At 35.9% G+C, this 27,150-nt stretch overlaps 1 protein-coding gene across 1 annotated transcript in view; it reads right to left on the bottom strand.

Moving 5' to 3' along the window:
* Positions 1–27,150, bottom strand: part of KCNQ5 (potassium voltage-gated channel subfamily Q member 5) — a 680,699-nt gene that overhangs the window by 226,877 nt on the left and 426,672 nt on the right. The window contains exon 2 of the mRNA XM_027852966.1: positions 722–812. Within this exon, the coding sequence (XP_027708767.1) occupies positions 722–812 (91 nt within the window). The remainder of the gene's footprint in view (positions 1–721; positions 813–27,150) is intronic.

The following is a 27,150-nucleotide window of genomic DNA, read 5'->3' as shown; positions in this document are numbered from 1 at the left end:
TTAGAAAGTTTGACAGTCTAATGGAAACTGAGAAAACTGCAGATTACATATGAGGGCAACTGCATCAGCAGTGGAACGCTCAAAGCAAGCTGTTGGTTGATATAGCACATGAAAGAGCCACCTATGTTTCTACCAGATGCCACATTCTTATTCTCTATTCAATTCACATTCATTTCCGTTTAGCTGCTGCCAAACTGGAGTTGTTGAGTACCTGCCGTTATACCATATGATGAGAGACAGAGGAAAAGAAAAGAGAAATCCCATGTAGTGGATGGTACTTTTCTGATAACTTGCTAATTAGGATGTATAAATATAATCACCAAAGTGCTTTCTAGTGTTGTCTGTTCTTTATTATGTACTTTAAACCCCTAATTTGCAACCCATGATTATTCATTATATAAATTTTTTTTTTAAAATTCTGGACGTAAACAACAAGTAAAACATGCACTTAAATATACAGAGTAGAATAGAAAAAGATCACTGTACATAAAACTATGGTTATATTTTATATAGCTTGTAACTTTCAAAGCTATCCTACTTGTAGGTAATTCTTCCTGATCTTCACTAAACTTTGAAACTGATGCACTCCATTATTTATCCTTTTCATCTCTGATAGAATTTTTAGAAAAAATGATATATACTCTAAATAACATAGACATAAAATTTATAATTAGGCAGTATTTAGACTTTATGTAGGTTTCTGTTCATAAGTTTCACTTACCAGAATCAAGAGGCAACTAGAAGCCAATTTTGTGTGCTCAGGGATGGTAGAAAACACTGACAAAATCAAGCAACCAAAGACAAGGAGAAAGCTGAAAAATAAAAACAAAAACAAAAACAAAATTAAATCTGATAAGAACATTGAATTAAGATTGTAGACAGATACATTTAAATTGGTGATAACAGAAACACTGAAACTATTAAAATTAATAGATATTGAATTATAAAGATAGTTGGAAAGCATACATATTCTCAGTGTCAAACTATACATACTTCCATTCAGTGTTGAGTGATTTGAGCCACTGACATAATATTTTTAACTTATTAAAGGAGGGGTTTCTTGACAGATAGTTTCCTTTTATTCTCCCAAATATTCTCACTCTCTGTGAGTTCTCCAGACAGTGGTTTAATTGCTAACTTTTCCCAAGAAACAATATGAGGGTGGAGGTGGGAGGAAGGACAGAAACTATTAATTTGCTGGAACAACCATGGACAGCTCCTTTTCATAAACTGACTACAATTTCAATGACAAGGCATTGGCTTATTTGAAAAGGTTGATACATCTTCAAGATTCTGAAAGATTCCTTTGTATTCACAAGAGTAGAAAGGAGGAGTATGAAATTCCTGATTAAATCTGGCAACAGAATTTATTCCTCTCTAACCATTCTTGTGACTGTAGTTGTGGGTCTCAGAAGTCAAGGGTTGTTAACTTTGAGTAGTAATCCAGGTAAGTTGCTTCTTCTTGGAAATAAGGAGACAGATTCTCCAATCTTAGCATCAAGGTGACATAAATTGTATGGCTTGGGCAACAAACTCAGGATAAGTCCTCTAACCCAAAGGAAGGTTCACTTTCAAAATCAGAAGCCAATCATCCTGTGTAGCAGGATAAAAAGCCTTGGCTACTTACTCCAAGACAGATTTATAATTTGGAACCACTTCTGAAAAGCTCATGCAATCAATAGCTTGAATTCATTATAAATATAAGGAAGATTGGCAGCTAGCATAGAAAGACTGTTTTTGGTGGCAGTGGTCAAACATCAAAGAGAAATGATTGTCATTTTTGAGAGAAATTTTCTTTACTTCAGAAAAAATATAGGAGGATCCCAATGTAAAAAAAAGTATGAAATGTGTACTACAAGGTTCACATTGTACTTCACTCTCTTCTCTTCATGTTCATATTCATTTTTTATTATGCTTTAAACCAGTTCAACAATATAGACATCAACAAATAGGAAATATAGCCTTAGCTTAAGTGGCGTCTCTCAAATACTCCATGGAATCTAAACGACATGAGAATTCCCTTTAACTATGCATATATAATCCACCCATGCCTGCCTTTTGAATTTTAAACATATCATTTCTATAAGTTCACTATTGGGTGAGGTTGTCTAATCAACATACTAAAAACCATACTTGCTTTCTCTTAAATTTGCAAATATATTAATGTAGTCTGGCCATTCATTGTTTATTGCCCTACTCTCTGTCTACACAACAAAAACCACTGGTTGAAGTGTTGATATTAGTCTCTAGGGACAATTTAATTTACATGGTATCAAATAAAGAAAAATGACTAACATTAACATTGAGATACAGCTTCAGTATTCCAGGAAAAGGAGAAATCATGAAAGTGAAGGAGGAATTTATTTACTCACTTAAACACCTCTATGGACTTCATGATGACAGTTTCACTATTTCTTCATTTTCTTTATGGAATATATGGATTTTGGGTAAACATAGGTCATGTAATCTCAAGATACCTCTTTCTCTTACTATTGATTCTCTTACTTCTTTTTCCATCATCTCCCTTGTTGCATATTCTACTCAACCATAAGGAGCACATATCTTTCCCATATAAATGATTTTGCAAGGAAAGCCTCTACATTAGAGCAACAATTTAGTTAGTAACCCTCAGAGTACAAACCACTATAACTATAGATCCGTTTTGGCACATGAGGAGTCTCTACTTCCCCATCTCTGGTTCCCAGCTTCGCTAAGCTGCCCCTAGAACTTAGAAGATCATCATATTCTTCTTGCATTGGTCTGCAGAAATACTGTGTGGATCAACTACCTTTATCACGAACAAAGGGATACTAGGCTTTACTGTGCAATCAATCGCATGTATTTAGTATTTAGCATTGGACTAGATGCTGCATGGATACAAGATAATAATAAGGTATGGTCTCTAATAGTTTATTATTTGCATGTATACATGTATACATGCACAAATATACATATATACATACAGTTATATATAGGCCATTATCTTTATGAAATTGCTACAGATTTTATTTCAGAGTATTCCAGAGTTGAAATCCCAGTTCTGCCATTAACTAGTCATGATCTTGGTTAAGTCATTTCACTCTTCTAGGCCCTATTTTCCTCATCTTTAAAACCAAGGGACTGCACTATGTGGGCTCTATGATCCTTTATAGCTCTGTCATTATATGTTTCTAACCCATTTTCATTTACTCCTTCTATCTTTTTGCCCTTCTTTGGGAGAGACTGACTACAAAAATGGGAAAAGGTATTTGTAAGGGATAGTGAGCCCCAAAACATTTCAGTTTCTGAAAAAAAGCTTTTATAAACTTGTCTTATGAGCTAAATGGGAATCAACAATACAAAATACAAAATCAAAAATACAAAATGTGCAAAGCTTTACTTTAGGGATTTCATGGATGCTTTATAAAATAGATGATGCTTCTAAACGAAGCACATGTTTAAAGCATTAACCAGGCAGGTGACACCATTCTTTAAATGGCATGCTATATATACTCACTGAAAATTTTAAAAAGTTATTTCACCAAATTATTTAGGAAGAGAATTAAAATCACCTGAAAAAAGCTTCCTAAAAGAAAAAAAGTTTCTTAATGACTCTTCATAAAATGAACCAAAGCAAACAACACTATTAAGTGATCAACAGACCCAAAGCACCAATGATTTGAATGGCACAAAAATGGGGAGTTACATCTTTAAATGAGACAGCTCATTATATTTAGCCTGACACAAAAAATACACTGTCTTCATAAGGCCGATTTCCTCCTTTTAATTCATGAAAAACTGAGGCCAAATGACTTGTCCAGGGACCCATCCCTAATAAACAGCAAAAGTGGGATTTGAACCCAGTTCCTCTAACTCCCAATCTAGGACACATTGAACCATATGGAGCCACCCTGGCACTGCTTAGATATACCCAAGAAACTTCCACTTATACTGTGTTCTCTGTAAGCATTCTAGGGGTGTTGTATGCCTTTCAAAGATAAATAGGAGAAATAATAGTTCATATATGTTATTTTTCTTTAAATCGAGCATTGGCAGAAATAGTATGGTGGAAAACATGCTGGATTTGGAGTTAGAAGACCTGTATCTGAATTTGACTTTGTCATGTAGTGTCAATGTAACTTTAGGCAAATCACTTAACTTTTCTGAATTTTGGGTTTCTCATCTGCAAAACAAGAGGACTGGACCAAATGACTTCTAAGGTCTCAGCAGCCTTAATGCTATTAATCCTAAATTTGAATTTGTTTGACTTTCCATATGTTTAGCAATGTTAATTTTACAAAATGCGCAAATATAAGGGCATGTCCTGGGCTACAATGAAGCAGTATCATTATTACTATTACTGTTGGTAGCAGTGATAGCATGAACAGGCATGAAATAGAGAAAGGGAATAAGCATTTATTAAGTGCCTACTATATGCAGACTCTGTGATAAACACTTTTTTTTTTACATGTATCTCATTTGATCCTCACAGCAACCTTGGGAGGTAGATGATATTATTATCGCCACTTTAGAGTTGAGGAAACTGAGGCAAACAGAGGTGAAGCAAATTGCCCAGGGTCACATAGTTTCTAAGTGTCTGAGGCTAGAGGATTGAACTCATCTCCTAGGCAAGTCAGGGTCACATAGTTTCTAACTGTCTGAGGCTAGAGAGTTGAACTCATCTCCTTCCAAGGTGTGTCATTAAGAAATTTAAAGTGTACTAAGGAATAATGAAGTCTGACATGTGCAGTTTAGCAGCATTCAATCTATCTCAAACAACCTAGAAATGCCTGCAGTCACACCTCATCCAAGGAAACATAGTACTTGATAAAGAAATCCCTTATTCACTATGTCACCTAGTTGCATTAACATAGTACTTTATGCTATATAGTTTATGTAGTTCAATCAACAAGCATTTTATAAAGCAGCCAATATGTGCTGAGTTACACTAGATTCTAGGGAAACAAAGGCAAAAATTAAAGTATTTTTTTTTGTTCAAGGAACTTATATTCTATTCTGAGAGATAGATATCGATAAAACAAAAATAATGTCTAACCAATATAGATAAAATAGTTTTGATTTGACTTGAAACAGTGTGTGTTAAGTATTTTGTCAACATAAAGCATGGTTCAAATGCAGGCTATTATTTTCACTGTATAATAGGAGTGCATAATATTAGCATCTACAGAAAATACATTGGCAGATAGTGTTTGCCTGGCAGACATGCTACCTAATGTCAACAAAAGAGTGCATTTGTCAAAGGAAGCAGCTGAAGTCTATTTCATTCCCAAGTATCTTGAAATTACATTTCTTTTGAAACTTGGTAATTTGCAAAATGTTCTATCTGAATGATTCTTCTACAAAAGAAAAGCATTTCAAAGACAAAATGTACCTGATAACATGCCCCAGCTCCCACTGCAATTCAAGGAGAATTAAGTACAACATTACTTAGAATCTTTAAAGTTGATTTGGAGTGTGCAGTTGAATAAGTCCCTCTCCTTCCCTCCCTCTAGCTAATGCAACAAGTACCTCTTGAGCCTTAAATATCCATAAAGAGCTTTAATCAATAAGTAGAATTACTGGAATCATTGCAAAGTTTTAAAAGCAGGGTTATCAGCTAACATTTTTGAGTATTCATCTTCCATATTCTTAATGTTTATATCTGGGTTGAGATGAATCAGATACTCTGGAAAATAGCATTTTCCATGGTGCTTTCCTTCCTAAGAGTTATAGCTGATGAAATAAGCCAAGACATTCTGAAAGCAGGTCCAAGAACTTTCCTTCAGCACAATCATTATAATCTAATATAAGAAGGAAGAATGCTCAGACTTTTTCTGACCATAGAGGTAATAGAATCTTACAGTTGAAAGACAACTGAAAAATAATCTCAGTCCAATTTCTCTTCCTATTCAAGAATCCCTTCCCCAAAGTTTCAATCTCCATTTCAACACTTCCTGTGATGGGGAACTCAGTTCATTCCATTTATAGATAGCTCTTACTAATAGAAAGTTCTTCCTTATGGTAAGCCAAAATTTGACTCATTGCAATTTACATCATTGGCCCTAGTTTCTGCTCTCTCTGGAATGCTGCTTCCACATTATACTCCTTCAGATATGTGAAGATAGCTCTCATGACCCTCTAAATCTTCTCTTCTCCAGAGCAAACTAAGAATCTGTTTCTTCAACTGATTCTAATATGGCAGTATTTATACACCCCCTTCCATCTTGGTGGCATTTAATCCATACATTCTAATGTTTTAATATCTATTTTAAAATATGGTAATTGAAACTGATCACACTGCTCCAGATGTGGTGTGATCAGGGACAGTGAATCATTACCATGGGCTAAGAGGAATTAATAGCTTCTTTGATGTAGACTTTGATTTTATTAAGGTAGTCTAAGATGACCTTAGCTTTTGTTCTTTTTCATAAATGCTTAAAAGAAAAAGACATGTTCTTAACTTACACTGAGCTTTTGGTCAACTATAGCTTCCAGATCTTTTTCATATTTTAATCAGGGTGTCCTCAGAATTATACAATGCAGTTTAATATCTGAAGTAAAATATTAGGTTTTCTAGTTATCTCAGTTAAAGTTCACCTTGGTAATTTTAGCCCATGGTTCCAAATTATTAATATATTTTTTGAATCCAGATTGTGTCATCTACAGTAATAGCTGTTTTCTCCCAGCTTCGTGTCATGTGTAATGTTAATGGGCATTCCTTCTGCATATTATTAATTCAGGTTACTTTGATGTTAGTGGTCTCAGTGATGTGGGTGCACTTTTTAATGGTATAGACCAAAATCCATCTATGTCCTCAATCCCAGTTGTTTTTTTTTTGTCTTTGTTTGTTTGTTTGTTTGTTTGTTTTTTAGGCAATTGGGGTTGAATGACTTGCCCAGGGTCACACAGCTAGTAAGTGTCCACTGTGCCACCTAGCTGCCCCTCCACTGCGCCATCTAGCTGCCCCTCAATCCCAATTGTTGATAAAAATCTTGGGTAGTATAGCATCAAGAACACAGCCCTACAGCATCAACAAGATACCAACCTCAGGGTTGATATTGATCAACATTCTTTGAGTATTATTGGTCAACCAGACAAAGATCCAACATTTTACCTTCTTGTGCACAAGGCTATCATTTGGGACTTTATTAAATACTTTGGCAAATACATTATATTTATATAATTCTTTTGATCTACCAACCTGGTAACTCTAGTGAAAATCCTTATAAAATGATATTTAATTTTACATTAGTTGATCTTAGAGAACTCTTTTTTCTTCCAGTTATTGCATTCCCCCCTCCCCCCAAGGGCTCACAAACCATTCATTAAAGAATTTTGTGGATGGTATAGATTATCCCTTCCCTCCAATACACACACACACACACACACACACACACACACACACGCATACACAAACACACACTTTTGAACATGGTGACATTTATCGATCATCATTCTTCCTGCATGCTTCTAATTTCCATTTGTCAAGGATTTCTCAACAATAGTTCTTTGATAACATCTGCAAATTTTTTAAGTAACCTGAGATATAATTTGTCTGGATCTGAAGACGTGACCTTGTGTAGACTATCTACGTGCTTTATTACTATGCTTTCACCTATACTAGGTTTCATTTCCCCCTAAATCAACTTTGTTCTATACATCCCAGGTTGATAATCAATCTCTTTGGTGGTGAAGCTACATAAATTTTAGTTTTGTTTTCTCTCTATATCTGCCTTAAGCAGGAGTATATTCCACTTTTGTTTTCCTTCTTGTTACAAATGTTACTATTTTAAAAGTTTTGTTTTACTTGGCATATACTTTTTTTAAGCCACAGTTGATCCTGTGTTTCCTACTTCAAAGGGCTAGTCTCATAAGTTGCTAACACTCATCATACTGCTCCTTTGGTTAAGTGGCTCTTTCATCTTTTGTGCATGTTCTGTTAAATCTGAGCTCATCAGAGGTCAGACTCTGATGATGTTACTCTGTTCAGCTACAGTTGGTTGTTGGGATTCTTCCTTATTTCTTTTCTATCTCACTGGAATTTGTGACTGTATTGTTGGAATTTCACTTTGACAGTCTCTAATTCATCTTGCATTATTTTCCCTCTCACAGGCATCAAAGTTGGTGTAGTGGATATAGTGCCAAATTTGGAGTAAGAAATGCCTTAGACATTATCTAGCTCTGTGACCCTGGGCAAGCCATTTAGCCTCTCTCAGCCTCAATTTCCTCATTTGCAATATGTACATAATAATAGTACCTTCCTCATGGGGTTGTTGTAGGGATCAAATAAGATAATATATGTAAAGTGCTTTGCAAACTTTAAAATTCTATTTTTGTTCATTTGTTTTTCAGTTCTTTATGAATCTTCATGATGCCATTTGAGATTTTCTTGGTAAAGATACTAGAGTGGATTGCCATTTCCTCATCTAGCTCATTTTACAGATGAGGCACTGAAGCAAACAAGGTTAAGTGACTTGACCAGGACCACACCACTAGTAAGTGTCTGAGGCCGGATTTGAACTCATGAAGATGAGTCTTCCTGACTCTAGGCCTGGCACTCTATCCACTATGCTATCCAGTTGCCCTTAAAGTTCTATAGAAAAGTGCAGTGGATAGAGCACTGACCCTGAAGTCAGGAGGACCTGAGTTCAAATCCAGCCTCAGACCAAACACTTGACACTTACTAGCTGTGTGACCTTGGGCAAGTCACTTAACCCCAATTACCTTAAAAAAAGAAAAAAATTTCTATAGAAATGCTATTATTATTGTGCTTATTGTTATAGAATCTCTGGAGATATACTAGTACCTACCTTTTTCTGAGCTAGATCTCTTCAGTCATCTCCCGTACACTCCCGTACAATTTATCATTACAGACTATAGTTTAAACTTTTCAGATTATAGTCTAAGCTTTGGAAAACTCATTCAATTCAATATAATTCAATATGAGTATTTCTAGAATTAAGGAAATTCTTCACATTCGGCAATATTATAAATGCATTTCATTGGTCACAGGGAGCCTAAGGTAAGAGTGTGTGGATGGGTCAGAGCAAATGCATCAGTGCTAGGAAAACAGTATAAACCATTTATCAAATTGACAGTGGGTTAATAGCATTGTCTTTGTACATAAAGATACATCCCCCCCCCCAACATGGAAAATGTTACTTGTTATGACAAATCAAATTTGTTTTGGGCTAAAACCTAAGCTCATAAGACCCACCATATTTGAAGCTCACAGAGATGCACCAAATCTTTTGGGGTGTTCAAATGATGTGGATATCTTAATACTTGAATAAATATATCCAGGAGTTGGCTATTCCCTCTAAAGATGTAGATCACAATACAGTAATATCTGCTTATCTTGGGAGATGCTTATCCATGTCCTCTCTTAAATTTGTCACAGGGTGTTCACCCAACTTGCTGGATGCCATCTTCATGTTCTGACAGTTAATGGATATCAGTGGAACATAAAGGTTATACATCTATTACGTTAGCAGAACTCAGAGAAATAAGGCTCTCCCTGTTGCTTACCAAACACAACCATTGTTTTGTAACTTGACATTTATTATCCTGTATACTCAGGCTCCAATCTGCTTTTCCAGTCTCATATGTTCCAAACCCTTTCAGGAACTTGATGTTCCTCTCAAACGGAACTACTCTGTGTCGCCCATTCTTGTCCAATTTTCTTCTCTCGACCTTCTCGTTAACATCGGTCTTCTTTGAGAATGAAGGAGAAACAACAGCAGTGACAGCAACAATAACACCTTCCATGCTTGCAATGAATACCATTCCCCCTCTGTATTTTAAAACCTTCTTTCTTTAAAACTAAGACCAGGTGCTATCTTCTCAAACAGGTATTCCCTGATTCCTCTACCATCCCATCCTTGCCTCTGAGTGTAATGGATCTTTTCCCTTCTCAGAGTTTTTACAGTACTTAGCCTGGCCTTCTCCCTGGTGCTCAATACATTCATTCTGTCTTGTGTTATGGTCTCTAGTATTCTTATCTTATCTTTTCTTTTGCATTGTATGATCCTTAAGAACAAGAACTCTAAGGGCAGTTAGGTGGTGCGGTGGATAGAGTAGTGGTCCTGAAGTCAGGAGGACCTAAGTTCAAATCTGGCCTCAGACCAAACACTTGACATTAGCTGTGTGACCCTGGCCCCAATTGCCTAAAAATAAAAAAAAAATTAAAAATAACAAGAACTCTTTACATCTTTGTATGCCTTGTGCCTACTAAGTGCTTAATAAAATTTGAATTGTTGAATTAACGTGCCAAATGTCCAAATATTGAATAGCTCTACAACTACTGTATTTCCCCACTGATAAGCATCCCCACTGTAGTTCTAACAGACTTAACTTCAGTATGCAATTTCTTATCAGTTTCAGTCCTATAAAACTACTAGATGAAGTCATTTATATCCATATGGCCCAAATTAATGGAGAGAGCAAATCTAGTCAGTTACAAAGTTTAGATAAGACAAGGTCCTTGTTCTCATGGGCAGTGGATGAGTTTAGTGGGCAACAAAGTCACGGACACCCATTACGCAAACCATTTCATGCTATGTAGAGATCACACTATCTTTGCAGTCGGAGGATCTGGGTTAGAATTCTAGCTTTGTCACTTAATAAATTATGGTTGGCTGATTGCCATTAACTACCTTTTTTGACCTTGGTCAAGTCATTTAACCTCTCTGGGTCTGAGTCTCCTGATATGTAAAATGAAAGAGTTTGATTAGATGAACTCTAAGTTCCCTTCCAGCTCTAAATAGACGATTCTATGATCTGTGTGGTATACTTGTAGGTACTTTAGCCGAATCTACTGATTCATGACCTCAATGGAAAATTAAAATAACCACTGACAAGTGGAATGAAGTAGAAAGAATCTAGTTTGCAATCAGAGGACCAGGGTTTTCACCTCAGCTTTATCATTCACTGCTTGTAAGACCTTGGGTAAGTAACATTTTTTTCTGGGTCTCTGTTTTGTTGTTGTAAATGAAGGCATTAGAAGAGATGATTTCTAAGATCCTAATAAGCTAAAAAATCTATGAACTCTGTAGATTGGGTCTATCATGCTTTGGTCCATATGCAGACAGATCTTATTCTCTACTGTTAACCAAAGGTACACATTATAGTATTTTGCTAATCCTAGATCCAATTGCAATCAAAATAATTATTTTCACTTACTAAGTGAAGAAGAGAAACTATTTACTCAATGCACACGACCTTTCCCTTTAAATCATCTTTTCAACAGTCCATTCATTGCTGACACAATGGAAAATAATCCAATCTAATGGTTTTGATAACATAAACCATGTGGATTAAATTTTCCATCCTTTGTTTCAAAGGACTTGTTTATGCAAGAAAGTGAGATATGACAAAGGTTGTGCCATTTGTTAAAAATGTTTGACAATAATTGTCTGGGCTTGAAACATTTCTCCATAAAAATTAAGCTTGTAAATGTATCCTGCAAACTTCTGTTTTAAAGGGTCCTTTCTTATGAGCATATGATAAACTAATGCTCTGAAATTTTAAAAAATAGAAATTGATCCTGTTTAGACTCTATGGGGAAGCTAGCTGACAACTGATTCTCCCCAGAGATTAGTTTATTGTATTTGGCCTATAGAGATAAGGTAGTGAAGTGACTAAGACAGCAGATGGAAAAAAAAAAAAACCCTTTTGAGTAGTTAAAGTGCCATTGGCAGCAGACTTTATGATCTGATATAACATCAGGAAAAAATAAAGCTACCAGACAGATGTCTCCAGAGAGCACAAAACATAAATTCCAATGCTTACTATACCATAGAGTACCTCTTCAAGAGAAATAGATAAACAATTCCCTGTGGGATTGGCTCTTAATGGGGTTTGTTGTCTTCCTATAAGAAGTCGAACACCAACATCATACTATTTTGGAAGCAATGAGAGATTCTATAGATTGTGGAAGGTTGAAAAACAAACAGTGTGGGGACATAACGCAACAGATACTTAAATGAGGCAGTTTCCTTTCCCTGAAAAAAATAAGTCCACAATCAGCTTTAAAAACAATCTTGCTTCTCCTCCTCTACACTCCCCAAATGACTCAGTATTAAGAGAGGTTAACCTCTTTCCATATGCAGAAGAATCTATATTCTATTGCTACTTACACACACACATATATGTACCTGTGTAGGCATGTACATATACATACATATATAAATACTGGAACTAGAACTTGATGATACTTATCAAACTGAATTATATAGGGAAGGAAAACTTATATTTGCAAAGATTTTTAAAAAAGCAAAGGGAAAAGTTCAATAATGTTATTTCTTATTTTGAAGTTTTTAGGGTTTAACACAAAGATGACTTTTCAAAGTCATTTAAAGTTATACACACATACATATTTATATATAAAACAAATCAAATGTACTCTGTGTGTGTGTGTGTGTGTGTGTGTGTGTGCGCTTGCATGCACATGCACATGCATGAATATAAGTACTAGATAGGTTTGAAGTTGGAACGTTGGAGTTGTAGTCAGGAAGACCTGAGTTCAAATCCTGTCTCATATACTTAATAGCTATATGATCCTGGGCAATTTACTTAACCTCTCTCAGTCTCAGTTTCTTCATCTATAAAATGACATAATAGAATCTAATCTAGGTAGGATAAAATGAGATAATATATGTAAGACATTCTATAAACCTTAAAGCATTATTACCATTATTGTAACATATATATATATATGCATACATATATAATACATCAATTCATTTTGACTCAAAATATATTTATGCATACAAATAAAGCCACAACTGAAAAAAGTATGTATGTTTAAATATAGATTGTTACATAGTTGTTATATAACATTAAGGAGGAAATAAAAGTTTTTATTGCTTTTAAAATTATGAGGGGCACAAGAGGTTATTGTAGGTTTGTATCTGGTGAGGAAGGATGTCTAGAAATAAGTAGAGTTGAAAATAACAGGTAGAAGTGATGTCAAGTAAAGAATCTTTAGTAGGGAAGCATTGGCCAAATTCTCTCATCTCATTACTCATGGATAGTCTTAGGATATACAAAGGAGATTGTAGAGCTAGAATTAATATTAAAGATAAATTATTTCAGAGGGACTCCTGGAAGGGAGTCAAGATGGTGGAATAAGAAGTAAGTTGCTCTCACCCTCCCTTATTGACCTCTGAAAAAGCCCAGAAAATATCACCCCAAAAAACACTGGAACAGCTGAGCCAGCAGAAAGATGGGGTGCAGCAGTTTTGTATCCCAGGAAGCTTGTGGTATTAATGGGAAAGGTCCCTCTTGCTTTTGGGGAAGGGGAGCAGTACAGGATGGGAGGCATCCCAGCAAGCCAGTGGCAAGCCTCGCCCCAGCAAACCAGGGGGAGAGCCTGAGCCCCAGGGTGGTGTAACAGGCAAGTGCCAACACCTGGGACCTTCCCTCTCCCATGCCTCAACACAGGCAGGGGAACCAGTAAACACCAGCTCAGAAAAATACCATGTGTACCAGCATTCTCCAGCAGTCAAATCTCCCAATCCTTCAGCACAACTCCAGGCTGGCAAACATCTTCCAGCAGCCAAACGTTTGAGTGCTTTAAAGAAGCCTGGGTGAGCAGGCATCCTCTAGGATGTGCCCTCCCCCCCACCATGAGAGCTCCAGTGCTGCTGACTCCAGCTTATCACCAGGTAAGTGGCCAGACCCCTACAGACTCCAGCACCTGAGGCCCTGGCACACAAAACCAGTGAATAGGTCCTGGGCTTCCAGCACAAGAAGCTCAGGACAGTGTCCCCTGCATTCCAGCAGAGAGCTCAACTTTAAAAGCCAGGAAACAGGCAAACACCGTAAGCAGAAAGCAGAAACGGACAATGACCATAGATTCTTATTAAGGGGACAGGAAAGGTCAAGGCACAAATTCAGAAGAGGTCAACATTGTCAATATTCAAACATATGTGAAACCTCAAATGGGAATATGAACTGGTCTCAAGCCCAAAAACCCTTCTTGGAAGAGTTTGAGAAAGATTTTAAAAGTCAAATAAGAGAGGTAGAAGAAAAATTGGGAAAGGAAATGAAAGGCATGGAAGAGATAGTCAATAGGTTGGAAAAGGAAGGACAAAAATTGACTGTAGAAAACAAGTCCTTATAAAATACAGTTGGCCAAATGGAAAAAAGTACACTGAAGAAAACAAGTCCTTAAAAAATACAATTGGCCAAATGGAAAAAAAAAGTACATTGAAGAAATCAACTCCTTAAAAAGTAGAATTGGTCAAATGGAAAAGGAGGCACAAAAACTCACTGAAGAGAACTCCTTAAAAAGTAAAATGGGCCAAATGGAAAGAGAGGTACAAAATCTAATAGAAGGAAACAATTCATTAAAAATTAGAATTGGGCAAGTGGAAGCTAAGGTCTCTGTGAGAGAGCGAGAACCAGTTAAACAGAAACAAAAGAATGAAAAAATAGATGAAAGCATAAAGTACCTCATTGGTAAAACAACTGACCTGGAAAATAGATCCAGGAGAGACAACTTAAAAATTATTGGTCTACCTGAAAACCACGATGAAAAAAAGAGCCTGGATACCATCTTTCAGGAAATCATCAAGGAAAACTGCCCTGAGGTCCTAGAACCAGAAGATAAAATAGTTGTATAAAGAATTCACTGATCACCTCCTGAAAGAAATCCCAAATTCCAAAATTACCAGGTCAAAGAGAAAATACTGCAAGCAGCCAGAAAGAAACAATCTAAATATCACAGAACCACACTTAGCATTATACAGGACCTTGCAGCTTCTACATTAAAAGATCTAAGGGCATGGAATACTATATTCCATAAGGCAAAAGAGCTTGGATTACAACCAAGGATCAACTATCCAGCAAAATTGAGCATAATCTTTCAGGGGAAAAGATGGATATTCAGCAAAATAGGGGACATCCAAACCTTCCTGATGAAAACACCAGAGCTCAACAGAAAATTTGATCTTTTAATACAAGACTGAAGAGAGTAATACAAAGGTAAACAGGAAAAAAAAAACCCAACAACAGCATGTTATGAATAAGGGCAAACTGTTTACATCCTTACAAGGGAAGATGACACTTGTAACTCTTGAGAACTGGATCGTTACTATGACATTTAAAAAGGGTATAAGTTGACTTTCATGTGATGACAAAAAATCTAATTAAGTGGTCAAAAGGAATTGTTCTGGGAGAAGAGGAAAGAAGGAGGCAGACAAGGGTAAATTACATAACATGAAAAGGCACAAAAAACTATTATAGTAGAGGGAAAGAAGGTAAGGAGATGAACATTGTTTGAACTTTAATCATATTTGGCTCAAAGAGGGAATAATATAATCAATTAGGTATAGAAATCTAACTTACCCTATAGGAAGTAGGAGGGGAAAGGGAAAAGAAGAGGGAGGAGGTGGATAGAAGGGAGGGAAGAAGTAGTAAGGGTAAAGGGGAAGAAAAAGAAGGGTGATGATAAAAGGGAGTGCAGACTGAGGGAAGTGGTGGTTGAAAGCAAAACTCTAGTGAGAAGGGAAAGGGAGAACAGAGAGAGAAAAGTATAAATGGGGGAAGGGGGAATGGGATACAGAAAAAGACACAGGTAGTAATCATAATTGTGAATGTGAATGGGATAAACTTTCCCATAAAACAGAGTGAATTAAGAACCATAATCTTACAATATGTTGTTTAAAAACCTAGAAAGACTTAAACGAACTGATGCTGAGTGAAATGAGCAGAACCAGGACAACATTGTACACAGTAACAGTCACACTGTGTGATGACTGACTTTGATAAACTTAGCTCTTCTCAGCAATGCAAGGATCTTAGACAACTCCACAAGACTCACAATGCTATCCACATCCAGAGAAAGAACTGTGGAGTCTGAATGCAGATGGAAGCATACTATTTGCTCTCCTTTTCTTTTGTTGTTTTCTTTTGTTTCTTCTTTCTTGTGGTTCCTCCTATTAGTTTTAATTCTTCTTTACATCATGGCTAATTTGAAAATATGTTTAATATGAATGTATAAGCAGAGCCTATATCAGATTGCATGCTGTCTTGGGGAAGGAGGAGGAGAAAGAGAGGAAGAAAATTTAAAAGTCAAAATCTTATGGAAGTTAATTTTGAAAACTAAAAATAAATAAATTAGTTATACAAAAAAGATAAACTATTCCAACCCCCTCCCTCATTTTCAGGTGAAGATGGGACCCATGGTTGAATGATTGTTTGAATGTCACAAATTTAGTAAGTGGCAGAACCATGATTTGAAACCAGGTCCTCTGGTGCCAGATCCAGAGCTCCTTCCAAAATACCCTACTGCCTCATTTTGTTTTGTATTGTTTCTCGTCTTTCTATCTGCATGTTAAACTAAGCCTCACTTTCCTCATCTGTAAAACGAGGGGATGAAATTATCTTAGCTTTTAAGTCTCTTCCAGCTCTAAAATTCTTAGGTTTTCTAAACCACAATCATTCCAGGATTACTGAAGTCTCATTTCATTGTAAGATTCTATCCTCAGGAAGGGACAACAGGAAACCACAGTTAGGCATGGCATTCCCAAGGTTATTCAATGGGAGAACTAGACTTTGGAACAGATCTTCTGACACTCAGACAGCCATTGTAGTACAGATGAACAGTAGTGATCCTAAAGTTACAGTTACTCATCTGGATTACACTAAAGCAGGAGTGGGGAACCTGCAGCCTTAAGGCCACATGTGGCCTTCTAAGTCCTTAAGTATGGCCTTTTGACTGAATCCAAATTTTACAGAAACAAATCCTTTTATTTTTATTAATATTTTTTGTTTGTCTTTTATATTTTTATTTTATTTTTTTAAATGAATGTATTTAAAATACCAAAGAATAAAATAGGTTTCAATGAAATAATCCTCCCAGATTGACCAGCACAATTAGAACATTAGTCAGCCATAAGGGCTAAACTGATGGCTCCTATGCTCGTGATTGAGTTCTAACTCTCTCTGCTTGACTGGTGCCACTACTGAACAAGGCTAGTCGGTGAGAGGTTATGGGGGTTGAGAACACCAGTCTGTTATCAGCTTTTGACAACAGTGCACTGTGTTTCTGCTTGAAATGGAATTTGTGAATAGTACGGTTTGACAGTATTTTTTAATTCTGTCTGCTTAAAAGTCCATCATGTCAAAGAAGACCAACAGAACTGAAGAAAACAGATTTTTTAAATGAGGATTGGGAATTGCAATATTATCTTGTTTCTGCTAAACATTATATGACTTGTTTGCTTTGTGATTTTACAATATCAACATTAAGGAAATTCAATGCTTATCAGCATTATAACACTCATAAGAGCCACAAATATTTTAAATTAAAAGGAGAGGCACAAAAGGTTGTGTTGTAGAAATTAAAAGATGAAAAGCAAAAGCAAAGACGAGTCTGTCAAGCAGCAACAAGACCTGGAAATAATGTTGCTGAAGCAACTTATAAAGTAGCTTATATACTCAGGAATAAAGGGAAGCCATTCAGTGACGTAGTAATTATGAAAGAATGCATGTTCAAAGTTGTATGATGCTTAGATCCTGATAACATTTCAAAGTACAAACAACTGCTTCTTTCAAAGAGAACCATAACTGATCGGCAGCATGAATTAGTCTTCAACTTAATAGAACAACTTCATGAAATACTTCAAAAAAGAAAATATATAGTATTCAATCACATTGGATGAATCAACTGATACTACTGACTCAGCGCAGGTTTTATACCCCATTCAGATTATAACAGAAAATTTTCGTTGATATGAAGCTATTTGCTTTGGGCACTCTTGTGAACAGAACATGGGGAATAGGTATCTTCAACAACTTTCAAGATAAATGTTGTTAAGTTGGACTGAATTTGGTAAATTTAGTGAGTTGTATGTACAGACAGTGCACTTTCCATGACAGGAAAACCTGAAGGATTTATTGCACAGATAAAAAGAGTATTAACAGATCCAGATGCTTTAATTTATTTTCATTGTATCTTGCACCAGCACAATCTCTGTGCTAATGCTACTATTTTAAGTGACATTTTGCAACAGGTTATAAGTATTGTTAACTATATTCATGCAAATGCAACACAGCATCATCAGTTTCATAACATGCTAAAGTTGAACGATGAGGTATTCAGTGTGGATTTGCCATATCATTCTAAAGTGTGTTGGCTATCACAGGGTCAGGTATTAGGCAAAATTTTATCTCTGTGAGAACAGATAGTTAAATTTTATGAAGAACAGAATCAGCAATGTGAATTATTGAAAGAAGATTTTTATAGGAATGCTACATTTCTGTGTGATATCATATCAAATCAAAATGACTTGAATATTTCTTTGCAAGATAAAAGTAAATCTATATATGATATGTGGCCAAAAAAATCTAAGCATTTCAAAAAAGGCTATCTTTTCTTCAAAACTTGTCTTCTTCAAAAGGAAATTTCAGATGAGCATTTTCCCCAGTTAGAAAAAGTCACTGATGAGCAGGATGCTATATGCAAATCATTTGAAGAATACATAGCTGTTATAGACCTATTAATTATAGAACACAATGAAAGGTTCACTGACTTTGAGAATCATGACATCACACTCAAATGAGCATTTCAGCCTCTCCTAGTTGATATCACCAAGGCACCTAAAGAAATACAGATGGAATTTTTTGAGCGCTCAATAGATGATATTTTAAAGTCATTGTTTGATGCTAAGAAAGATTCAACTGAAATATAGAAAAATGCAGAATATCCATGCCTTTGGCAACATGCCCAAAAATGCTTTCTTGCTTTTCAACTAGTTATTGTTATGAATCTACATTTTCTTACCAAATCCAAACCTTAATGTCACAGATGACTGATATCCATCTAGAGGATCAACTGAAATGGTGTATTTCCATGCTGCAACCAAATATTCAAATGCTTTCCAACAAAAAGCAGACACAACAAAGTCATTAAAAGTTAGTTAACTTTAAAATTAACAAATAGTTTTCATTTTTGAAAGTATTAAGTACATAGTAGTTAGCTTTTTATAAAATAATGTACATTTTAAAATATATCTAATTGAAGTTTCTTGAATGCAGAGTTATTTGATAATAGCTAAATATAGTGAGGCCTTCCAACATGAAAAGGTTCCCCACCCCTGCACTAAAGTGTGGACAGAGAGGAGATGAATGGATTGGTAGTTGGAGTACAGATTGGAAAAAAAAAGACACACAGAGATTGTGTCTACATAGACAAAGCTCCAGTCAAATATGACACCTATGCTACCATTTCTTCTGATAAATTCTCCTGTGTGAAGCAATGCTGAATTCTATGAACCAAGAATTTCAGAACCATGGGCTCATATACTATTATTCAAGGGCAATTCAATTTCAAGCAACTCACCAAACAGTACAAAGTATTCATAAATCTGGACTAAAAAAACCCAAAACAACAAACAAACAAACAAAAACCTCTTTAGACTAGACTGTTAACTGGTAGGGAATTTCCCACGAAGAAAGTCCTTACACCAATACAAAATCAACACTTATTCTGCAATTTATAGTATTAGTTGCCGAGAGGCATGGAGAAGTTAAGTGACTTCCCTAAGGTCTAGCTAGTACGTCTCAGAGGCAAGCTCCCTGACTCTACGGTTGACTTTCCAACCATTTTTGTCATGTTGTCTCATTTAACTATGCACAAATTGGATTTACTCTCTTGTTTTCCCAAGTTTTCCTTCGCTCTTCTGACATGAACAAAGCAAGGAAATGGATGATTATCTCCTAATTCCTGACATGAGAGGGTTCTAAGTAATGTTTTTTTGTGGCAAGTAGACAAAATGGGGTTGTGTTTTTGAAGCTCAATAGTGCCAGCCACATGAGCATCAGCTTGAGTAGGTCATTTGAATGTCATTCATGTTGCCTGTAAGTTCACTCATAAAAGGTTTTCATTGTGTCGTGTCATTGGAAAAGGGGAGCACAACATTAGCTTTCCCTCAGTGGTGCAGGGATCTCTAAAGGTGTAATATGATTTCAGAATTCAGGGTCATGTTTAAGATCCTTCTAATATAGGTTCATGAGAAAAGCTTCTCCATAGAGCGTAGTTTTAAATGTATCTTTAAGTATCAAAAGACTCAAAAGACAAAATGGATGCAGCAAAGTGATGCTTCGTATTTTGAATTCTCTTTGGCAGGCTTGACTAAGCCTCTGAATGATTCATTGCTGTTAAGTGATCGACAGAACGAAGGGTAAATCAATTTTCTCTCTTCATTATTTCCACTGGGCCATTAGTACCAAATAGAATCGGTTCTAGTCAATCAGAACAGTATTTGATCTTTGTCTTCTATGTTTAACATTGGCAGGTTAAAAAGTATAAGGGAAAGGAAAGAGATAGGAAATTAAGCAGGTGTTATTATCTGTAGTAGGTTATCAGGTGGCTTTTACACCAGGCTAAAACTTCAAGTGCTAAAAACTTTTTCTGAGCATCTTTCTTTTGCCATGATGCTTTAGGTAACACAAAGCACTTTTATACTCTCATTTCAAAATAATTTTCGATAATCATTCAGTCTTTTACAGAATTTCTGTAGACCTGTGCATAACAAAAAAACCCCTTAGATATCTTAATGCACTTTCAGTTGAAAGTAAGATATTTTTCTTGTGCTTCTTAGAATAAATTTTCAAAATTCAATACTTTGGAGCTTATAAGAATGGTGCTTGCTCTCATTTTTAAATTTCAGTTTCCTTCCATCTCAGTATTTAAATTTAAATTTTACAGACACTGATTTCCTAGTATGATGCATTGAAAAGCACACTAGACTGGAAGTCTAGAGATCTGGGTTCAAGTTCAGGTTCAGTGTGACTTTGGACAAATAATTTTATTTCTCTGGGCCTCTGTTTCCTCCTATATAAAATTAGCAGGCTTAAAAGATCATTGTAGGAAAGGACTTTATAAACTGAAAAAATACTATGTAAATCTGAGCTATTATTATGTTAAAATAATATATGTATTTTTATCGACTTGATGTATCTTCAGACTTGTTAGAAAAATAAATCTATAGCTTGCAAGCTCAGTAACCAGGGACTCTATGTCAGTAATTAATGGACATGTAGTCTGTTGCAGGTAAAGATCCTCAGTTTATTCTGTCAGTGGTAGGCATTGATTTTTCCATGCATACATATGAATGTATACTGCATGTATATATAATATATAAATACACAAGGGATCGTGTGATTTCATTAACATGAAGAACTTCAGACATAGGAACTCCCTCCATCAACTTAAATTAAGCCATACATGATAAATTCTAGGGTTCTGCCTGATACTCATAGAGATTTAGCGATTTGCCTAGATCTCGTAGTTAGTGTCAGAGGCAGCACCAGAACCTACTTCATTCTGTTTCTAGACCCAGCACTCTACCCAGTTACCTATGCTACCTTCTATGAATAGATCATATTTTTATATATGGTTTAATCATATGTGTATACATTATATATGTGCACATGTGTATGTAAACACACATATATGTACATATGCATGAATATACAAACATATACATACATATATTTAGTCCTGACTTGTGATTTCATTAGTATAGGGAATTTCCATAGTGGAAACTCTTCAATGATTTAGCTAGGTAATTCTCTGTGACTTGCTGTTAGAGAGTTGTGTAAGGCATGAATAGGTTCTGACTTGCCCACGGTCCTATAGCTACTACCATGTGTATCGGCCAGGACTGGATTCACAATTCTAAGGCCAGACCTTACCCACTATGTCACTATGTCATACTACCTCTCAATCTTACACACACACACATATATATATATGTATTTATACATACATTCTTGTGTATGTATATATACATGCATAAAATGTTCTCAATAGGATAATTCTATTTCAGTGTGTCTTATTAGATTTAGTGCTTTTAAATGACAAGCAGAATATACAGTCTCCTTATCAGGCTATTTCTGTGCTAAAGATTTGAAAAGGAAGGCTTTCTGAAGATATTTTTTTCATCAGAGAATTGCTCCCAAATTTATGGAGTTTTCAGAGGTAGTGGGCACAAGCAGATGGTCTCAGAAATCCTTCAAAGATGTCTTGAGAGGCATCACTGATCTTGGCACCACAGAAAGTCTAACAGACACCCTCTCCTTTGCCAGTAACACCATTGGAGAATGCCATACCACAGAAAATGCCTGACAGAAAATCATTATGGAAAAAAATCTTGATAGATTAGATACTTCAGTGTCTACTAATGTTCCATCCACCTCAACTAGCTAATCCAGTCTTGCATCAGAGAAACAGAGTCTGGAGAAAAAGCCATCGAAGTATTTCATCTTCTGCTGCCTGTGGGGAAAGCTGCTAGTCCTGCCATATGAAGTAATTATAATGGCTTATATTTATATAGCAACCTGAGATTTCCTTACAGTAACCCTGGGAGTTATGTAAAGCACATAGCCTTATCCTCACTACACAAAAGAGAAAACTAAGGCTCAGATAAGCTAAATGATTTGCCCAAGGCTCCCCAGGTAATAAGTAAATGGTGGAACTTGGTAATGAGATTTACCTGTATAATTGAATTATGCAGGCAAGAATCACTTTTACATTTATGAAGATTAAAATAAAAAGCCAAGAAGGGAAGATTCAATAATATTATTTCTTATTTTGAAGTTTTTAGGATTTAACAAAAAGATGACTTAAAAGCTATTTTGGGATTAAGTAAGATTGATTCAGAATAAACTGGCCTCTCTGTTTCAGTGTTATATTCTTGTTTACTAAAGAACAGAACCAGCTGTAGGCAAAATTGTTAAATAAGGAAAATTTATCTCCAACATTCTCTCTCCTCATTCCAATTTTCCATGTTTTTGATACCTTCTATCCTGTTCTCTAATTCCTTGCAGTTGCCCACTGCCCTGCCTTCTATGCCTGCCCTACTCAGGTATACCGCAACCTTCCCATCAATATTTACCTGTCAAGTGTCCTCTTTCCTGATCTTTGTTTCTGAAAAAGATAAAGGGAATGAACTCATCCATTTACAGGTGCTAGTGGCTTTAAGTGTTAACCTTTTCAGATCAAATATTTGCCTTTTAACCAGGGTCTTCTAGAGATGTAACGCCGTAAATGAAAGGAGAGAAAATCTCAGATGTCATAGAAGACTGGTAGGGGTGATATTTTTTCTTCAGGCAGGTCTTTTGTGTTTCTCAAATCAATACACTTGAAGGAATACAGAGCATTATTCATTCATCATGTTATCTTTTCTGCTTTTTTCATTGTAGGAAAAAGTTCAAGATCATCTAGCACTTTCTTGAAATTCAATATGAATTAATTGATGATAAATAATAAGATTTGCTCATTATTATCTTTTTCTCTTTTCTTTCATCGGACTTCCTTCCTAATTTCTGCATTTCTGTCAATGGTGCCTCACATTTTTCTAGTTCCCCAGACTTGAAAACTTAGTTATGTTTGACTTTTTCTTGTCTTTCATTCTTCCCCCTCCCCCAACTTATACCCAGTCCAGTCATCCATCCCATTTCTTCTTTCTTTGAAATTTATTTTTGCATCTATCGCTTCTTCTTCATTTCTACTGCCACTGCTTTAGTTTATATCCATATGACTTCAAGTCTGGATAACCTCTTAAATGGACTCTGACTCTAGGGTCTCCTTGTTTCAATCCATCATGCACTCTATTGCCAGAATAATTTTCTTTTGAAGACATCATCTTCATCATGTCTCATAAGGACATTATTGCTATCAAGTCCAAATTTTTCAGTCCAAATTCCCCAAGTCCAAACCCTGTCGAATCCAAACTACTCCTACTGGTATCTGATGTTTTCAATACTTTGGTTCACGGGCAGCTAGGTGGCACAGTGGATAAAGCACCAGCCCTGGAGTCAAGAGGACCTGAGTTCAAATATGGCCTCAGACACTTACTAGCTATGCGACCCTGGGCAAGTCACTTAACCCTGATTACCTCCCAAAAATATAGTTTGGTTCACTGTGCCCCAATATGAATCCTTTGCTTCAGGCACCCAACTGGCCCCACAATGGTCATTCTTATCTCAGCTCATAATAATAATGATAAGGATGATGGTAGGTGCTATTTTTATACTCATTATATAGATGAAAAAAAAATGAAGAACAGATAAGGTTAGATGACTTGCCCAGGGTCATAAAACCAATAATATTTGAGGCAATATTTGACTTCAAATCCTATTCTTTATCACTTCACTTTTCTCTGATTTTGTTTCTTTTTCTGTATCTGACTCTACTTCCTTTCTATTTAAATCCTGTGCATTCTTCAAAGTTCAACTCAGGTCCTACTTTCTTCATGAAGCTTTCATTCACTACCTTAGCTCACACAGATATTTTCCATCTCCAAATCTATGGCATTATGTTAAGTACTACACAATTTAGCACTTCATCATCTTCATCACCACCAACACCACCACCACCACCACCACCATCATCATCATCAATTTTTGTATTAGACTTGTGATTTTACTGGTGTAGGGAACTTCCAGTAAGGAAATCATCTGTCAATGAAAACTGACATCTACTCTATAACTTGTAATCTTGGATTGTTGCTTAGGGTACCAAGAAGTTAAGTGAGTTGTCCAGGGTCATACACCCAGTATGCAATAAAAATAATGATGATGATAAGAAATAGAATTATAATGCTTTGAAGTTTGCAAAGCACTTTAAAGCTTGCAAAACATATCTCACAAGATGTTTATCCTCACAACAACATTGGCAGGTAGATATTATTATTTCAGCTTTACAGATGAGGAAACTGAAGTAGGCAGCAGTTAAGTGACTTGCTCAGGGTCACACAGCTAGTAAATGTATGAGGTCAGATTTGAACTCAAGTGTTCCTGATTTCATATAAGACTTGATACTCTTAAAAACATCACTGTCCTTTCTCAATTAATTATCCCCCACAATAGAACCATCCCTTGTAATGAAGAAGCTCAGTTTAAAAAACCCAACACATTGGCCACAGCTGACAATATATACCTTATTCTTTACCTATAGACTATTATTTCTCTACTAAGAGAAGGACATGGTCATGGCTTTAATCAGAGTTCTGAAATCTTTTAATGTTATTTTCCTTTATATTTTAAGATTGAATTATTTTTTGAATTATTTCATGTGTATGAGGTTTTTCACCCAAACCATAATACAGACTCCTTGGACCAGTTTCTTTTGAATTCTCTCCACATGACTTGTCCAGTATGGTGCTGAGTAGATGGTGAATACTCAATAAATATTTGTTGATATACATGGGCTATTGTTTAAATACTTCTCATTCATGAGTATATCTCAAAAATCACAACACCTGTTTTCATCTGGAAATAGGGAGTATGGCACTGAACAGGATTATGATAGAATCAATAAGAAATTTGACTGCCAAAATGACAAAGACAGGCTTTGAAAACTTTACTGAACCAAAGTGGTAGGGCAAGAAACATTTTTTTTTTAATCCCCTAAGGATACTTACGGGAAAAAACTAACCAAACAAACCAGAACCTGAGATTAACACTAAAACATTCTTAAGTCCATGATCCCCTACTTCCTGTGTTGATAGGGAGAGTGACACTAGGCTTTATGAATGTTGACCCTTTTACCACACCCTTCTCCACAGCAGGCATTGTGTCATAATTATTATCTTGTTTTAGTATATGATTACACTATGAAACAGAGGGAGACAGGGTGCATATTTATATGTGTGTGTGTATACATGTTTTCCTTTGAAATGAAATAAGAAGGAAGAAAGGGATTAATTCATAAGCAGAGCTAAAGATCCTGGTCTTGTGAACATTTCCCAGCCATCTTATATTTTCTGAGTTCTAGTAAGTCAGACCACTAAGACTTGGACAATCTGCCTTGCTCCTCCTCCAGCCCAAGAAAAACAAGATTAGTTTTTAAGGCCAAGTTGAAATGGTTCCATTTCACGTCAGCTGTTCACTGCCTCTGCCAGAGAGCTATTCCAGGTACTGACATGGTTTTTTAACTCTTGAGGGAAATGCTTCAGGGTCATAATCCAATATGTATAATAGGGGTAAGGGGAAGAGAACAAGCATTTATTAAATCCCTACTATATACTCAGTGCCTTGTAAATACTACCTTATTTGAGCCTCACAACAACCCTGTGGGGAAGTATTATTATTATCCCCTTCTACAGTTGAAGAAACTGAGGAAGACAGGAGAAGCAACTTGTTAAGGATCACATGAAGGATCTAGGAAGTATCTGAGGTTGTATTTGAATTCAGGTCTTCCTGACTCCAGTGCTGGTGCTCTATCACTGTGCCACTTAGCTCCCCCTGAACTTTCAAACTATTGAAAACATCAGATAACAGTATGAGTAGTTTGGATTTGCTCCTAACAGGAAGTGGGCCTTGAAGATTTTATTGATGCGCTTTAAAAACCTCATTGTTGTTTTTCAGTTAAACTTCCTCTTCCCTTCAAGAACAATGCCTTGTAACAAAGTACACTTAAATAAAACAAATCATTCATTTCAATGTATGCCTTATTCTGCACCTACAGGACACCACTTTTCTAGCTAGAGGACAGGTTTTGTTCTGTACCACGTATATAATTTGGCAAGATCATCCCATTTGTGGTTCTATTCAGAGTGAAGGAATAGTCTTTTATCATGATGCCCTCAATTGAGCCTAGCAGAGTAAAGGAGTTTCTTCTTTCTGATGTTCTCTCTGCTATGCTGTAAATCTCTTTGAGAAGTATCACAAAATTAAGAATTACTTTCTAAACAACAGGTTTCTTGAAAATAAAAGGGAGAATTTAAAATCTCACCAAGTTCATTTGTAATAGAACATTTTTTTTTCAGAAACGTGTCTAAATTAATTATTGATGATCTCTCAAATAAAGCTCATCAATATTTTTGGTCTTGTGATAATTGCTTACAACAGATATGGCTTTAAATTTATAGCTGGTTTAAAACTTCCCTAGTATGACAAAGTGGAAAAATCACTGGATTGGGAGTTAAGAAGTGTATTCTATCTAGACTTGTTACCAGCTAGTTGTGTGGCTTTGGATAAGTCACTTAACCTTCTCTCAGTTTCCTCATCAATAGATAAAACTAAATGTTATCTATGGTACCTTCTAACTTTAACATTCCCTTCCTTTCTTCCTCCTTCCTTCCCTCCCTCTTTTCCTTCCTTCCATCCATCCTTCCTTCCTTCCTTCCTTCCTTCCTTCCTTCCTTCCTTCCTTCC

The sequence above is a fragment of the Vombatus ursinus genome, unplaced genomic scaffold (assembly GCF_900497805.2).
Source record: "Vombatus ursinus unplaced genomic scaffold, bare-nosed wombat genome assembly UNPS02009835.1, whole genome shotgun sequence".
In the NCBI taxonomy this organism is placed as follows: Eukaryota; Metazoa; Chordata; class Mammalia; order Diprotodontia; family Vombatidae; genus Vombatus; species Vombatus ursinus.
This window is presented reverse-complemented; position numbering and strand designations above follow the sequence as displayed.